General features: G+C 53.5%; 1 protein-coding gene across 1 annotated transcript; it reads right to left on the bottom strand.

Annotated features, from left to right (window-relative positions):
• Positions 1–1,144: 1,144 nt before the first annotated feature.
• Positions 1,145–18,354, bottom strand: ALKBH5 (alkB homolog 5, RNA demethylase). Its single transcript, XM_054644094.2, is given in 6 exon segments — positions 1,145–5,165; positions 6,781–6,936; positions 11,163–11,243; positions 17,080–17,855; positions 17,857–17,899; positions 18,074–18,354. Coding segments are annotated over 6 exon segments (1,311 nt in total). The 5' UTR covers positions 18,145–18,354; the 3' UTR covers positions 1,145–4,981.
• Between the last annotated feature and the right edge of the window lie 33 nt (positions 18,355–18,387).

The following is an 18,387-nucleotide window of genomic DNA, read 5'->3' on the forward strand; positions in this document are numbered from 1 at the left end:
TGTTTTTAAAATACTCTTCTTTCGATTTCTTCCCTCCCCGTGGGCATAGTGAGAAAGAGTGAGGATACCCCAAGCCTGGTCACCGTGGTCACAACCCCCCACAAACACGGGGTGTGGTGGATTTAGGGTCTCATCGTGTGCCCCACAGCCATGGGGTGCATCAACATGGCGGCGGGCCGGCTCCTAGGCCCGGAGCATCCTGCCGGCTCCCACAATGAGCATCCGAGCCTCATTCCCGGCTGGCCACTCATTCTTCCCGCCAGGGCACCGGGAATGTTGTTCCCCACTCCCCCTCAAGGCATCACGGCAAGGTGGGAGGGGGAGCAGCCTGCCCTGCGCCCAGTTTTGGGGTGAGTCAGCCCGGGCAGGGCACGGCTTCCCCTCCCTGCTGACTAACCCGGCCCGGGGGGATGCGGCTCGGGCTGACGCAGGGGCTGGGGCGGAAAACAGCCCGGGGGTGAGCGGGGAACACGGCCCGGTGATGGGCTGTGGGTCATAGGGGGATGGATGGAGGGGCCTGAAGCGTCAGCACAGCCCTGGGGAATGAGGGTGGGCAGGGTGGGTCTGCTCTGAGGAGAGAGGAAAGGAGGAAGAACTCGGAGGAGGAAGAAGGAGAAAGAAGGGAGTAGTGAAAATGGGAGGAGAGAAGGAGGAGAGGCGGAGGAAGGGGATAAGAGGTAAAGAGGTGTGAAGAAGAGAAGGAAGGAGGATGGAGATGAGGAAGAGACGGAGAGGAGAGGAGAGGAGAGGAGAGGAGAGGAGAGGAGAGGAGAGGAGAGGAGAGGAAGAAGGAAAGAAAGGAAGAAGAGAGGAGAAGCAATACCCCAGACCAGCAGATCCCATCCATGTCCCCTCTGGCACCTCACACCCACTCCACCATCTCCCTCTTGCAGGAGGGAAACACCAGGAGGAAGAGGAGCTCAGCGCGAGGCCGAAGCCCAGGGTGCTGGCAGAAGGCAGAGATCCCTGTCCCTGCTTTCTAGGACAGCTCAGGAAGCACAGCCACCGCGTTTGGCCGCCCTGTCCCCGGGGAGATGGTGACTCCCTTTATTTAGAACCAGTTCCCTGCTCCCAAACCACCTCATTCCTGCCAGGGGGAATTGAGGCACATCCCAGCCCCCAGTATCACACAGCCAGGCCAAGAGATGCTTTCTGCTTTTATTCAATTAATGCAGCAATCTATACAAGAAAAAAAAAATAATAATGAAACCATGAAATTCCAAACCCTGACAGTGAAGAACCAAATTCTTCCTAAGAATCAACTGGAATTAAAAGATTCCCCCACGTCAGACTGTACATAAAATAATCTCTGCTCCATTTACAGCGTTTCACACAGTACTTCTCGTATCTCAAACTTCAGAACTGTACAACTTTGTTACAAACCACGCTTTTTCCTAGGAAAAGCTTACAGAAAAAAATATTGCCACTTTCTTTTTTATTATTTTTTTTTAATTTTTAGTTTTTATTGATAACAAAAAAAAAATTAGAATCTTTTAAAAAACAAAAATTAAAGTCAGCCAGAACTTCTAAGTGTGGGCAGGGAAAGGAGCAGAGACATTTCTCAGTCAAATGTTTCTCCTCCCAACAGGGAAAAGGGAACACTTTTGGCAGGTAAAAGACTCTTTGCTGCTGGTGGGGGTCTAGAGCCTGGCCCCCTTGAGTCCTCCTCAAAGCCTGGCAGCTGTTTTGATCCATGGGCTTGGATAATTCCACCACTGACCCTTCTCGAGATACGGTAACAGTAACACACCCCAATTCCTCCTGTTCTTTGTGGAAAAGCAGGGATGAACCCCAATTGCTCCCCCTTCCTTAGGAAAGACAGTTCTCCTGGTCTGGGCTCTGGGCACATGGGCTGTCACACTGGATGGAGCTCCCAGTTTGGGGCTGAGCACGGACACGCTGTGGGTGGATGGAGAGGTTGGACCACACACAACCAGATCAGACACACACAAACCAATGGGGTCAGGGCTCTGCAGGAGCCTGGGGGGAAGTTTTGCCTCTAAACTCGAGCTCACCCCACTCCCTGCTCGCCCCCAGCCCCGTGCCACCAGCCTGACTGCTGCCTGTGTGCAGCCCAACAGTGAAAACCAGGAATTCCGAGCCACAGTTCCAAGCAGACAGGTTACAGAAGGATCCAGACCTCTGGATCCCTGTGAAAAATGTCTCCTAGTTTCGAATCCAGGTTTCACTCTGATGTTGTTCAGTGCAAAAGAGTTAAAAAACCATGTTATCTACACATGTACATCCGTGTCTATAGAAAATGTCTGTACAAGTGGGGAGATGGCCCTGCCTGCACGCTGGGGACTCCTCTCCTGAGGGATCCTGCTCCCTCTCTCTCCAAGGTGTCAAGCCCCAACCAGTCAGGTTAAAAACCAAGAGCAGATGGTGGCTGGAGAGAGCTCCTCCTGTCCCCCCAGCCACAGCTGCCAGCTCTGACCCACTGCATGGATGGGGACAGGGAAAGGGGGAAAGCTCCTGAGCAGGACATGCACGAATACCAAAACAAGCTGGGAAAGGAATCTTGCACATGTACAGCCTGCACAAGGACCAGGATGAGGTGGTGGCTGGGACCAGGCTGGAGGTGTAAGAGCTCAGGATGTCCAGAGACAGCTCCTCATCCCATGGAAGTCCTGCTCTGGGAAGCAGCTGTGGAAGGGCCAGCTGCTCCAGCTTCATTCTGAGTTGACACCAGGGTAGAATATCCATATTGGAGAGGTAGGGATAAAACTGGGAGCCAGGAGGGGAGAGGGGAGAGCTGAGACCTCTGTCAGTGACCTCTGTCACCATCTGCACGCACAGCAGAGCCTGGCACTGTGACAGGAACAGGGCATGGCCAGGATGGATCCAGAAAGACAAAGCCATCAGGAGGAGAAGGGATCTCTGCTCCCTGCGTGCAGTTTTGCTGTCAGGGGAATGCCAAGCTGCCCAGAACAGGGGGTTTGTAGCCATGAGCTGACCTGGATTCACAGCAGAAAGCTGGGAGGGTGAGGAACATGGCTTCAAATGCTACGTGAGGTCTGAAAATGGCATTTCCAAAGTTTCACAAGCAGCAGAAGCACAAACTTTTGGATCTCTGGACTGACAAGACACATTCCTTCAGAGGCTGTGCCTCAGCACGGAGCCAGTGGGGGCTCTCACCAGGAAAACCATTGGATAATCAGAGACAGGCACTGGGGACCTCACCAACACCCCCACAGCCAGCTGAAAGTGATGGCAAAGTCCTCTGAGCTCATGTGACAAGATCCAGCCTGAGCAGAACCCCAACACCAGGTGAAAATCAGCAGGGAAGGAAAAGGACAGTGGGACCCAGATGTCAGCAAATGTCCTCGATCAGCACTGCAGGGAACAACGCCTGGGTGGTTGTTTTAGACCAGGAGCCCCTCAAGACAGCAGCAAACAAGTTTCAAAATATATTACATCTTTTTATTGCCAAGCGTGCAGACCATGAAGTGTGTGGGGGACACGACACTAAGAAAAACTACAGTTGGAGGGAGGGCAAAGCAGTAAAAATTTAAAAATAAGACTACTCCTTACAACTGCCAACACTTGGGTTCAAAGAATCAACTGGAGGAAGTTTTCCTTAAAAGTACAGCTCTAAATATGGCATTGGGCCCCAAACTTTGCAAACACCAAGGCTTTGGTCTGGGCTAACACAAACCAGGTGGGAGAAGAGGATGATGATGGCAGATGCTCTATCACAACTCCACAGGGCTGAATGCCTGATTCTTCTCAGCATTTCCTGTAGCAACCAGAAAACTCCCTACCCCAGGAACACAGGCAGGAATAAGCCAGGAGAAAGCAGGCAGCTTCAGTGCTGGATGCACTGAACTGGGGCCAACCTCGAGCCCTGCAGTGTCCCTGCTCCCAGAGCCAGCCTCGGAGGGGACAGAGCTGCTCAGCTCCCCCAAGGCCACAGCAGCTCCTGCTCCATCAGAGTGCAGCCACTCCTTGAGGATGGGACACTGTGCTGGGAATGCTGCACTGCCTCAGCTTTCCCCACCTGGAAGGGGCAGTGGAGAAGGGCTCTTCTGGGGGGTTCCAAGGCACAAACCCTCACAAGCACAGCGTCTCCTACTCCTCTTTGCTATCCCCAGCTCTGGGAAGCAGCACGTGCTCAGTGTGATCCCTCACTTGGCAGCCCTGAGATTCCAATATGGATCTCAGGACAATGCTGGGCCACCTTTCCCTCCTCCTCAAGCACAGCCCCAGTCAGACCAGCACGGAGAAACCAGAGCTCTAGTACATTCTTCTTGGAGAGGGCAGCGCAGGGACACAGGGCTGCGAGCCCATGCTGGCTTGGGAAAAGGGTCTGGAAAGGAAACCTACGGCATTTAAAACACTAAAGTGCAACAAAAATGTCCTAAACTCTTTGAAATCGATCGCAGCAAGAGGGGTCTGCAAAGCTTCAAACTTCCAGTTACTGCAGGGCAACCTTAAAACAGACCCAACAACCACCAGGTAAAAAAAAGACCAAGGAGCCCTTTGGTGAAACAAGGAATACGAGCCCACCATGGAATTTTAGCTCCTGGGGTCAAACATCATATTTAGAACATTTGGAAAGGAAAAGTGTTAAAGCAAAAAAAAAAAAAAAAAAACCAAAAAAAAAAAACCAAAAAAACCAAACCCAACCAAAAACCAAAACAAAAATACAATTCTTGAATCTTGCGCAATGAAACAGTTAAACTTTTTGGTGTTTTCAAAAGAAATCCCAACAGACAACCTGGCATAACTTTATCTGCTTCCTAAGGGAGAGATGCCCACTTGACCCACGACTCAGGACACCATGTGCACTGGACATGTTCCATCCTCACGTATGTCTCAGCATTCCTCCATTCATAAAACCAAATCCTTCCTGTTTACTCTTCAGCCTGAAAGGAAAAACCAAAACTGAAGCTAGATGGAAGATAGCCAGAGGGAGGAGAAAGTTTTCACAGACTGGAGGCCAATCTCATCAGCTCCACGAGCCTGGCAAGTGCAATCCTCAGTGTCGCCTCATTTTAACCTTCCTGGCGGGGCTGCCGTCCTCCTCCTCATCCTCACAGTCCTCCGTGTACTCGTACGACCTTCGCCAATAGTTCTCAGAGCTGAAGTTGCTCCGTCTCCTATGTTTTGGTAAGAGGACTGAACGCCTGTTCTCCTCCTTATCCATTTCTAGAATCCGTGGCCTGTGGAGAGGGAGAAAACAGGAGTGAGAGCACAGCACGATGGGATCCAGGTGTTCCTCCTGGATGCTGTCTGCAGGTACCTGCTGTGACAGCTCTGCCTGTTTTCCCACTGCTTTCCCAGCACTGGGCACTTGGCAGAGAAAGAACAAATCACCAAGTTGCACCTTCCTAGAGGAGCTGAGAACTTTGCTATGATGGGCCAGTTCCTTCCCTTCCCAAGGCAAGCTTTGGCCTTTACCTCCACCAGAACACTTCCAGTCCACCTATTTTTTTTTTTTTACTTGCAGCTTGTGGCCCCAAGAAAAATCCCTTGGGCAGAGTGGTCTGTCTCTAATGCAGCAGAATTTAGAGCTGCATTAAAACAGAGCTGAGCTCCTTATGGTGCAGGATCCCACCACAGCTCCAAAATCCTTTGTCCTCTCAAATATTAGCACAGTGCAATTGTTATTTCTGCAGACCTGCCTCTGATCATTTTCTAGCAGGACTGGGTTGGTGGGCAGCACACACCACTTAGTTTATCTGAGTGGTTCCTGAGTGATCCCACTATGATATCCCACTATGAGAATTACCTGTTATACTGGAGCCTCTGAGGCCAGAGAAAGAGAAAAACATGTTTTTCACACCCATCTGCTGCAGGAGCCTAGGCAAGCCATCCCCCACAGCCTGATAAGGTCACATCAGGCTGAAAAACAGCTCTGAGGGATGTGCACATTTGTCCCGCATGATCGCTCCTCTAATCGGACACCCAGGGAAGCTGCATCTGCAGCCCAGCCTCAGACCTTCATCCATCTTCCAGCCTGCATCCAGGTGAATGAACAGTGCTCACAAACAATCCATCCCCACCCTCCTCCCTCCAGGACAGGTTCAAACAGGGCTGGGACTGCATGGCAGCCAAACCCTGCGACCAAGGCAACTTTTGGGTTGTACCCATTGTGCGGAGAGTGCCATCTGGATCCTCAGGAAGCTCTGGAATTGGAATATGCAGGACAGCTGGCAGACTGGCTATCACTCACAGCCATCAGTGTGCTCACACCAAGGTGTTTAAGGGAAGCCTTGCTGCAGAGCTCAAGCTTGTCTGAAACCTCAGCAAGGAGCTTCCCTCAAGGTCAGGCTTAAACATCCACACGGTCTGGTTTCTCACACAAAAATACACACACAGAGCTCTGGAATCAAAACAGGCCTGAGAAGCTTCCCAAGAAGTCCTTAACCTTTCCCAGATAGCAAACCCTCACGTTCCCTCCCAGGACTGCTTTCATAATATAGTTTAACGCAGCTGCACAGGTTGCTTGGCAATAGAGGTCAAAAATGATTAGCTGCAGGGAAACTATTGTTCTGAACGACTGCATTATCAAAAGCCAGCCAAATCTATTGCTTCTTCATTATGCCACTCACAGGATAAACAATGTAAGCTGCTTACAGCCAGAGCTCAGCCTCCACAAGTCTGGGAGGAACGCATAAAGAGCTCATTCTGATAAAACAGATCTGGGCATTGCAGAAAGCACCTGGCAGGTGCAAATCAGAATGGTTTTAAAAATGTTCTGAGGCCAGGGACCTCAGCTATGCACTGATCCAGAGACAACATCCCAAACATGGCTCTTAGGAGAGATGATCCTACCTGTGGGCAGCATCAGGATCTGCTTTGCGATGGGACCGCTTTGGTTTGAGGATCTGGTCCCGGTTGCTTCCCGACAGGCGGTCAGAGTTATAACCTGGTGGCAACACAGAGCTACTCAGGGATTTTGTTTCCAATCGAGGTGCATCTAGTCTTGTTCTGCAAATATTGAAAGAGAAGAGAATTTGTAAGGAGTTTCTACAGAATCGCAGCAGAGCCCTCCATCCCAACCACACAGCTCAGGAGGAGGGGCAGGAATACCCCATTCCACAGCAAAACAAGCTGAAGCTTTGTGGTATTAGAAGCTTCACAGAATGGTTAAAGTTAAAAGAGACCTTGAAGATCATCTCATTTCCAAACCCCTGCCACAGGCAGGAGCACCTTCCACTAGACCAGACTGCTCCAAGCCCTGTCCACCTTGGCCTTGGACACTTTCAAGGATGGAGCAGCCACAACTTCTCTGGGCAACCTGAGCCAGGGCCTCAGCACCCTCACAGGAAAGGATGTTTTCCTTATACCTAATTTAAACACTCTCTGTCAGTTTGAAGCCATTGCCCTTTGTCCTGCCTTGGCTTAGGGACACACAGTCAGGAGGTGAAGGCAAAAGGTGCTGAGCTCACTGCAACCCCAGCTCTGGGATAAGGAGCAGAGCTGCTGGAGCAGCTGTGAAATCCCATGAAATCACTTGGCAATAACTCCCAGCTCCAGTTAAGCCACCTGGCTGGGAGATGCCCTGCAAAAGCATCATCACCTGCAACAGTAATAACTGCTTCCACTTGGAAACTCCCTCCTGCCCACGGATCTCCCGGGGTCAGGTGTTCCTCAGCTTGACTACAAAGTGCAAAGAGTTGAAGTACGAGTCAGGAGAAGGTGTAGCAAACAGAAGCTGCACCATACATCCCTTCCAGCAGCTCTGCACACACTCAAGCTATGCTGGAGAGCAAGCACAGCTCATCCCAAAAGAGAACTATCACAGGACTGAAGCCATGCACAGGTGGAGGAGGCAGCAAGAATGAAGGGGGAGAACCACTGCTTGCTCTCCAGTGCTGAACTTCAGCTCCTGAGGGAGGTTTCCACAGGAGAATCCCAATCTAAACTTTCATTAGGAAGCACATCCACTTGCCAAGCTTCTCTCTGCCATCAGGGAGAGCCTCTTCAGCTAATGAGGGTGATGCCTGTCTGGCACAGGCAAAGCTGGGCATGGCAGCCTGAGTTTGCCCAGCATGCCAGAAACAAGGAACACTTCCACAGGCAGCTGCCAGGTTGGAGCCTGTGCTACTCCACGCTGTCATCCTGAGTTGTTCTGAGCTCCAGGGCTGGACCCAGTCCAGCCTGAACACCACAGGCCTTGAAGATCCTGCCCGTGACAAGGGAGGTTGTTTAAATACCTCTCAAATACAACAGCAACCACAGGGCTGCAATTCTAACAAACCAACCCCCAATACACTGCAAGGGCAAGGGAACACCAGCCATGCTCCCTCTGGCCAGGTGCAAGGAGAGGTGACACTAAAATGGAGAACAATATACCTACAAATAGAGAAACTCTGCTTATGAGAGTGAAAGCAGAATGGCAGCAAAAGCCTCTAAAATTGCTTTCAAGACCCGGTTGAGTAGGTCTCATTTCTACACCCACCTCCCACGTTACCTCTCCCAGCATCTCATAAAATTAAGAGCACCATTCCTCCCCTCCTCTGGCACACAGCACTTCCAAACCCTGCTGGCTCCCGGCAGCCCTGCGATCCAACACAGGAAACACCGAGCACTGAAGTGTTTATGACCTGCCTGGTAACCACACAGCTCTGGAGAATCCTGCAGAACCCCACTGCTCCTGCAGCTCCCACAGCTTTGCTCTCCTGCTGCTGTCAGTGAGAACATGCTCAGAGCAGAGGCGAGAGCAGAGCCAGACTCAAACGCGTGGGACCCAGCGGGCTCCGGCAGAACTCAGAGCTGAACATCCCAGCTCCAACCGGGACGATCCAGCTGATCTGATCTGAAAGCTCAGGGCTGATCCTCACCGCCAAGAAGAGGAAGAGGAGTTTTACGAGGCCAGCAGGGGAAGGAGCTGCTTTCCTGGTTGCACAACAGCCTGTTCCAGGCACAGCCGCAGATCAGGGGAGCGGGAACGGCGCTGGTGCAGCGACCCTGGCACAGGCAAAGGGCAAACTGCACACACAGGGACACGCAGGGGACACAGGGAGGTGGCTGCCCTGGCCAGGGGATAAGCAGCAATTAATAAGCTCTAATTGGCAGCAATCACAGCCCAGCCTTTGGCAAACATTGCCATGGATTCACCACAGCTGCGGAGGCTACGCAGGAATAATTACCAGGGGGTTTGTGCTTTGCTCGAGAGAAAAATCCTGGTGTGGTTTCATCTGGTTTGTCTGTTGGGTTAGCCCCTCACTGTCTGATGGGCAGAGACATGAAGCAAATCAGGCCCCAAAAATCAGGGTGGGTGGGCAAACAAAGCCAGCAGAGCTACAGGCTCAGTCCCTTCAGCAGGAATGCAGCAGGTCAGCTGGGTACAACTGGGGACACCTCATTGCTCCTCCCATGACTTAAAGGGGGCTTATAAAAAACAAAGAAAACAACTTTTTACATTGGGAGATGGTCATAAGACAAGAGGGACCAATGTTAAACTAGAGGGATGATTTAGATTGGATATTAGAAAGAAATCCTTTGCTCAGAGAGCAGTGAAGCACTGGCACAGGTTGCCCAGGGAAGCACAGGTTGGACGGGGCTCTGAGCAACCAGGTCTAGTGGAAGGTGTCCTTGTCCATGACAGGGGCTGAAACAAGGTGAGGTTTAAGGTCCCTTCTTGCCCTGATGCACTTTGAGGGCAGCCAGCTTGACTGAAACAATCCAACACCCTCAGCTCACCAAGGCTGGAGAAAGCAAGAGGCAGAGCCAGTTTAAACAGGTACACTGGACATCTGCACCAGTTTGGGCAGCTTTAGCTTATTTATCTGAGTCTGTTTTTTCCAGAAAACTGCTCCACAACCTAGGACAGGCAGCTTCTCTTTCCCAAAGTCCAAGCAAAGCAGCTCCAAGACTTGGAGATGCCTCCTTGTCAGCACTGGTGCTGCTTTTCCCTGGCTGCTCCAACACCATGAACACAACAGCTCCGAGTTCTTACCACAGCCTCTCACCCCACACCTCACATGGCCATCCATCCCCACCTGTGGGGTGGTTTGGCTGCAGCCTGCCTTGCATCCCACTCTATCTCCTGCCACATCTCATCCTGCCTCCCTGGGTCTGGGCTGATTTTGCTTGGCTAATGCCTCAGGGCTGCTGTTTTTCCTGCCTTCATTCCATGGGTTTCTCTAACCAGATGTCCAACTCCACTCCACTGGCTTTGTGCCATATCCTCATAATGTTGCCAGACTTGTTTTGAAATCAACTAAGCTATCCAAAAGCTCATCCAGCCTGGATCCAGACCACTTGCCTGCGAGCCTTATGCCAGCCTGGGCCACAACCACAGCCCTGCCACCAATGCCCACGTTTTTGGCTGAGTTTACAGGACTCAAAGTGTTTATTTTCATTTACAAAGATGCTTCTTGACAGTAGAACTACTGCCAACACCTTCCAAGGCACAGTCAGCAGGGGTCAATGCGTGGCAGTCACATGTTTTGGTCTCCTAGTAGAAGGAACTGGTAACAGAGGACATTTCTAGGCAGAAAAGAAAGTTTTACTGAGGACTTTGGGGTGGGGTTAGTTTACTTTGTCTCTCATTTTCTTAAGAGCTTTAGGAACAAGCATTGATTGATGAAATGCCATCAAGAGTGCTTTTCTAGAACAGGAAGCCCCTTTCTAAAACAGCTTATGAAGCTTGGCTTCCCAGCACAGACTCAAAGGACAAGCTCTGTAACGAGCACTGAACTCCCTACATGTTTCCCTCCAAAGCCAGTGTCTTCCTCTCTCCCCAGGAAACAAAAGCCATGACACCAAGAAAACTCTCTCTGCTTCACAGGACATTCTTCATCACAAACATCAGCTTCAAAAGTCCATCCAGGTAACTCACACACGTGGGTCTCACATGACCAGACACCTGAACACACAGCCCAAAACAAGAGAGTTTGATACCCTGGGTGTTTGGAACTGGGCAGCCAAAGGAAAGCAAGCCAGTCTGGGCACCAGCAGGGCTTGCAAGCCCAGGAATTACAACAAAGTGCTGCTGCAGAGAGCCAAGAAGTGATGAACCCTGCAGGAACAGGTTCCAGCCACCTCCACTGCCAGGTACAGCACGACACGAGCGAGCGTCAGAGTGACACCTAATCAAGGTGCAAGATCAAGCCAGCAAATTAACAAGCAAGGCAGTTTTCAAGTGTTTAAGCATCATGACATCACATCCACGTTTATCTTGCTGTCTGGAGGGCTTCAACACTTACTTTCTGAGGATGATGACAGCTCTCCTCTCCTTGATGTCCTGTGGTCGAATGCAGTGTGTGATTTCGTCGGCCGCATACCCACTGACAACAGAAACAAAAAGCCACCATCAGGGAGATGCCAGGCAGAAGCAGAAAGTGATTTCCAGCCTCAACAACTCACTTTGGCCAGAACTTCCTAAGTTGCACCAGGAATTTCTCCTCCAAACACCATCCCCCAGGCACACAGGAGCTAGACTTGCAGGAAGGAACAAACAATGGGAAAGAATGAGCACAGTCAGGGGGTTTTGGGGGGTTTCATGACTCAATTTTTCACCCTATCCCAGAGGAAACTTTCACCTGCTCCAGCACTGTGAAATAAAACATGTAGAAATATAGAACTGTAGATTCAGAGGATTAATTTATGAAGAATAGAAAGCAACAGGGGGAAAAATGAGCACATTCCTCCAAAGCATCATCTCAAACATGCCTATTGAGAAAAGCAATCTCTCACAGCTCAGGTGTGCAGCACACCCAGACCCAAACATGTAACACATCAAGGAGGTTTTTTAGTCACAGAGGGGTGCAGTCATGCAGAGCTGAGCCTCTCACCCCCTTTTCCTGCTCATCATCCTCCCCATCACATGGCATATCCTCAGGCACCACAAGAACATCACCAGCCCTAACCCAGCACTCATGGGGTAACCTACAGACCTGCAAACCAAGCTGCACTCCTCTGTAGCAGGGTGAAACAGCTCCCTGGGCTGAGGAAAAGCCAGGCTCAAGCAGTGGCTGTTGTCAGCAGCAGTGTTTCACTGTGTGACATGACTCCAGATACTCCACATTTCCAGCAGGCTGGAGAAAAGCCACGGCCAAGGACAGCCCCAGCTTCTCACAACACTGGAGCATTTCCTGACGGCTGCTTCTGTCTCCAGGTGAGATCAGAGCAGGTGAAATCACAGTGGGTCCATGGAGAGCAGCCACCAGACCTGCTGTGACACACAAACCGTGCTGGGAGCTCATCCCTCCCTGCAAGGGAGTGAGCAGCAGATCCCAGCGGTGGGGCCTGCCCTCTGCCTGCCGTTTGGAGAGTGTCAGCTCACTGAGAGCCTTCTGCAGCCCAGCACGGGCAAAAGAGAGGCTGAACACCCTCAGAGCTTCCTGAAACACCCAGCAAGGGCAGGAACACCTTGGGAGGCACTTGGGCAAAGGCCGCTCAAGCCTGCACACCCAACCTGAAGCAGAAATCAGCAGGCTGAGTGTCCCCACAAGGCTTTTCCAGGCCAGGGTCAGGGGCTGGCAGGTTATTCAGGACACCCTGAGCAGAGAACAGAGCTCACACACACAAGACTTCTCTGGGGACAGGACCGGGTTTCCTTGATCTGGTTAGATAACCCACCCACTCTCCCAGAAACACCTCCTCACACACAGATTTACTGCTCTGTAAAGACAGCTACAAATCCAAGGCCTGACCAGCTGAAGCAGGGGTGGTGTCCAGCCCCACCTTGCTCCAGGCATGGCAGAACATGACAAGTGGCTCGTGATGATGCTCTGTTATGTTCCTGGAATCTCTGTGTCAAGCTCCAGTGAATTCATGAATATCACCCGCGTTAGCATTCAACTCAGCACCCTCAGCAGCACCCTGAACACAGGGAGAGGTCTGCTTCCAGACCCACAAGGTATCAGCCTGGACACTCCTTTTCACTCCTTCCCCAGGCAAGAACACCCTTTTCAGATCACTTCCAGAGTGGCACCAGGAAGTTTGTGGTCCCAGATGCACACAGACAGCATCAAACAACAGCCCCACCACTCTGGACTGAGACCATAAGGGGGACACACCAGTCAGCCCCAGTGCCAAACTGGTGTGGAAAACTCTGCACTGTATCATATGTAGGGATGGAGTGCCTCTGCACAGGCAGGAAAATGAAAGAAAAGGATTATTTGGTTGTGTCACACTCGTGCTGCCTCGTGCCAGCGTGAACTTCTCACCCACTGCCCAGCCTTGCACACCCTGAGGATGGGTGAAGGGGCAGACCCTGAAGAAAAACATCCATAATGATATCAAGGGTCTACACACAGATTTCTTGCCCAGAGAATAAACTCAAAACAACCTGGAAAGGAAAATCTAAACTCCTGCCCACAAGAATACCTAAGTGTGACATCTCCATCCCAGAGCATTTTCCAGAAGAACAGGGGGAAGTGCTGATGTTTTCCACACACTACCCCAAAACCAGCCCCCAATTCCAAACTAACCTGTCAAACCTTACACCCCCAACTCTCCCCTGAGTCTTTTTCCATGTGGAAGAGCCGCTGCTGAGCCAGAACTGATTCACACAGAGATAAAAGCGGATATTTCTGTGCAAACATCACCAGAAAGGAAGCCTTGAAGTTCTACAGACTCTAACAAGAAAAGCTTCAACAAATCTCTGCCTCATCACCACTGGCACACGTGGAACTTCCTCTGCAGCAGCAGCAGCCTGCTCTGAGGGATCAGGCTATTTTGGAGCAGACAGCTGCAGAGAGATCCCTCCAGCTGGGAAGGAAGGAGCTTCATCCTCCAGCGACTCCAACCTGCTCTGACTGTGCCTCCATCAGGCACGCCTGGAGACAACAGGAGGGATGCACATCACAGCACTCCCCTGCCATTACAAACAGCCAGGAGATGACCCAGAGCACTCTCCAGCTGTGGGAGGGAAGCCTGTGTGGCACAAGCTCTGGGAACCTGGGAAATGCTACCTGTGCCTTTCGTTCCTCCAGCTGCACTCTTCCCAATGCTCAGGCAGCACACCTGGCAGTTTCAGTGCTGGGATTTGCCACCTGTGACAGCAGCTGCAGGGCAGGGATCCACCTGGAACCCCCCAGCCCAGGTGGCTCCACACACCCCCTGTACCCTTCTTGTTTCCCAGCCCAAGCATTCTCAAAGCACAGATGAAAAGGCAAATTCCTCCATCTCCCTGCCACTGCTTCTATCGATTGATGCTCACCAAATTGTTGTGAAAATAAGAAAAACCCACAAACGTGGTGAGGTCAGCAGCCCCTCCCCAGGGAGCTGATGGGTCACAGGACTGGGATCCAGCAGCACACACTGAGCTGATGCTTCCTCCTGGCCTGGCTGCCACTGGGACAAACCTGCAGGAGCTCCTGTTTCCCTGGGCTGTGGGAAAAGAGGGGACTGGAGGAGGTCATCTTCTAGATGACAAAACCTACAAGAGCAAATCTTCCCTGCAGATGTGAAAGGAGAGGAGAAAGGGCTCATTAGCAGGTCATGGGGTGGCTCAGCCTTTGCCTTCTGGCAGAGGGGCACAGCCCAGCCACGTGAATCTTGTTCCACCTCACCTGTCATTTGAGGTCTGAACGCTTTCCAAGGAGTCTGAGGCAGGTTCAGTGTTGGCAAACACCACATCCTGCTTCAGGGCAGGCAAACAAAATCAAGGGAGGGAAACAGGGAAAAGTGCCTCTGTGAAATCCTTACTGGCTCAGCAGCTGGGAAATTAGGAGCAAGAACAGGACAGGGGCAATCTGGGGCCAGTGTGAGAGTCCTGTGGGGTCAAAGAGGGATCTGACAGCTTACTTTAGATCCTCAGGACTTCCACACAGCTTCCCTGTAAAGGCTGCAGCCACACACCCAGCAGGATTTGAATCCCAGACATTACAGGCATGCCACCTCTATCTGTGCCCGTTCCCCATCTCCAGGGTAACTGCCTCCAGCAGCTGTTTACCCAGAGGAGAAAACGCCAAGTTTGGGGAGCTGACTTAGTCACGACCAAGGGCTGGATTTGGTGCCGCACCCCTGAGCACGGTGTGCACCTCTCCTGCTCCTCCTGACTGCTGGGGTGAGATGGGAGAGCAGGAGATCTGCTGTGAGGCAAGGAATTGATCCCAGACAGGATCCTGCCAGCACAGAGCAGTCACTCTGGCAGAATCTCTCCTAAGTGAGTGTAAAGTACCCGCTAACTGCTGTACCAAATTTGAAATAATCCCCGTTTTAAAGTCTATTACTTGCTGGAAGGCAGAACATCTGACCGTGATCAAGCTGCAGTGGGTGGGTCAGAAAGCAGCCCTTGGATTTAGAGGGAAAAGATACCAAGACATTTTCATCTGGTTTGTAGGATTGCTTCAGCCACACGAACAAACTGATTACAGCACCTGAGTGACACTGGCCAACAACCCAAACACCCCTGGGAGACCCCTCACTCCAATTCCATGAGCCCTGAGCCAGCAGCCTCTTCCCAGCAGTTTTGAAGGAAGAGCAAGGGTCTGGAATAAGAAAACATCATTCTCTGGTCCTGGAGCAGAGAAAGCATCTCTCCTTCCTCCCACCATCCTCCACTGCAGATCCTCCTCCAGAGTTTTTCAAGAGGCTTTGACTGCAAGACTTGAGGCTGACCCTGCATTAGCAGCTCTGCCAGAATGCTTCCAAGCAGGATAAAACTCTCACTGTCCTTAAAAAACAGAAGGCCTCTGGCTGTAAAAGGAAGGACAACTGTTTATCCAGGCCTGACGAGGAAAGACAGCAGAAGGGTTTGCATCAGGAGCAGGAAAATTAGGGTAGAAAGTTTCCCTCCTGGTATCCCAGAGAAGTCAAGGAGCAGAGCAGCTGTCTCACACCCAGCAATCCATCCCTGGGGATGGAGCTTGCTCTGCAGTAAAAAGATACAGAGCAGGATGGGTCCCCTTGGGTCCCATTTCACAAAATCACCCTGACCTCTGCCCCCCGAGCCCTGTCAAACCACCAGGGAATGAGAAAATGTCCTCAGCGCCATTCCCGCCTTCCTCTGCAGCCTCCCTCATCCCTGGCTAATCCACACAAGTTACCTAACACCGGGGTACAGCAAGGATTAGTTAATGTTTGTGCAGCTTTTCCGAGATAAAAGCGACGCGAGATCTCAGCATTTATTATTGATGCACCAGTCAAGGAGGCCGTGTGTTTGTGGGGGGAAAAAATTCCTCCCCGAACCCTGCAGCGATCAATTTACAAGCCAAAGCAAGGGATTGTATTACGGCCTGGGAGCCCGGAAAACCGGCCTGGACCTTCACCAGTCCAAAAAAACCACCCCCCAAAGGAGGATAGAGCTGGTGGCACTGCTGGCACAGCCCTGGTGATCCCTGCTCCTGGCAGGGAGCACTCTGACCTTCAGGGACACAAGGGACTGGCAGCCCTGGTGCCAGGCTTCCAGCTGCCCTCCCCAGGAGCTGGAAACAGCGGGATCCCTGTGCTCCAGCCCCGTCCCCTTACCTGCCTGTCCCCTCACCTGTGTGCTCCCCCTCCCAGCCCGTACTGGGATTCGGAAGCAGGCGTTTCCCGGTGCCAATCCCAGCCTTACTGCCGGCCAACTGCGTGACCTTGGGCAGGTCATTGCACCTTCCAGGGCTCTTCCTCAACACACATCAAGTCCCTTCCTGTGCCCGTGACCCGCCGCACTTCCAAGTGACAATCACGCGGGGCTCTGCACTCTGCTCTCCCTATCGTCACCGGGCAGGGGAGGGCTCAGCATTCCCAGTTTACAGACTGGGAGCAGGAGGCCATTCACACCTCCTCTCCACGATTAAGGTCAGGTCAGAGAAGCACCGGCCGAGCTAAGAATAGACCCAGGAGCCCCAGCCCTACAGCTGCTCCGCTCTGACCACTCTTGGGCTAAGGATCCATTTTGTGTCTCAACGTGTTACTTTAACCATTTACAGGAACTCAGTGGCCGGCTCAGCTCTGCTCCCACCAGCATTTGCCTCAAGCTCCATGGAGAGAGCACCCACCCAAATCCTCACCCACAACAACGGCAGGACCACCCCCCCCCAAAATCGCTGCTTCACCCCTTGCACCACAGCGAGCCCCTGAGCACCGGCAGAAGAGGGAGATGGAGCCCGAGGCGCCGTCGGGGCGCGCATCCGTGCGCCTCGTGATCCGCGTTACACAACCGGGGCCTCGGCAACGCGGGCGAGTTACCTGAGCACCGTGACGCTCCCCCTCTTCACGGGCAGGAACAGAACGGGCTCCGACACCCTGATGGGCTTGAACTGGAACTTACACCCGAAGCAGAGCGCCGAGTCGCTGAAGAAGGACACGGAGACGATGGGCCTCTCAAAGATATGGATGGGGTCCACGTGGGAGACAATGCAGCCCCCCGGCTGGTAGTCGTTGATGACGGCACTGTTCACAAAGCCCTCGGGGATCACCCGGTGCTCCACCAGCTTCCTGATCACCAGGTCGTGCACCCACTCGGGGATGACGTCCACCTCCCCCCGCGGGTACAGGCGCTCCTGGCCGGGGCCCCGCCGCTGCAGCTGAGACCCGTAGGTGTAGCCTTCCCCGAAAAAATACTTGTTCCGCAGCGGCGCCCGGTCCACCGTGTGCTCCTTGTAGAGCCCCTTCTCCGCCCGGGACACCACGTCCTCGATGCGCGCCTCGATCTTGGCGCACTCCTCGGCGCTGAAGAGGCGAAGCTGGCGGATGCCGCTCTTCACTTTCCGAGCTTCCTCCTCCTCCTTCTGCTCCTCGTAGTCGCTGGGCTCGGAGCCGGAGTCCTCCTGGTGCCGCCGCTTGCGCTCGTACGGCGGTTCGGGGGGCTCCCGCGGGAGGCCGCCGCCGCCGCCGCCTTTGTGGCCGTCCCGGTAGGGCATCATGGACTTGAGCTTCTCCCGCAGGTCCGTGTAGCCGCTGCCGGCCATGGCGCGTCCGCAGCCCCCGCCTCTATCGATCCCGGCGCTGCAGGCGGCGGCGGGCGGCGGCGGGGGACGCGCAGCTGCTGCTCATGGCACCCGCCGCCCTGCCGGGAGAGAGAGCCCCGCAGAACGGGGAGGTGAGCACGGGATCCCGGTACCGCGCCAGACCCTCTCCCACCCCCCCCTTCCTCGGGAGATGGGACCCCGCTCCCGGCGCAGAGCTCCCGCCCTCTCCCTCCCTCCCGGGGCAGGGGCGGCCCGCCGGACGCCACACTCACGGCTTGGCCCGGGGCGGGCGCGGACAACGCTGCCGGTGCCGGTGCTCACGCGGCGGCAGGGCCTGGCACATTCCCAGCGGCGGCCCCGGACTCCCTGCCCGTTCCCACCGCCGCGGCTCTGCCCATGGCGGGGGACAACCGGAGGAGGTGTGGGGGGTCCCGTGCCGTGCCGGGGGAAGGCGGCGGGCGGGGGTCTGGCGCGGCCCTTCCCGCTACGTCACCAGGAGCCGGCCCGACATCCCGGATCGCCGCGGGCCCGCCCCGCCCCGCCGCGCACGCGCCGCCACCGCCACCGCCCCCGGCCCCGCCCCTCC

This window comes from Agelaius phoeniceus, chromosome 16 (genome assembly GCF_051311805.1).
Source record: "Agelaius phoeniceus isolate bAgePho1 chromosome 16, bAgePho1.hap1, whole genome shotgun sequence".
NCBI lineage: Eukaryota > Metazoa > Chordata > Aves > Passeriformes > Icteridae > Agelaius > Agelaius phoeniceus.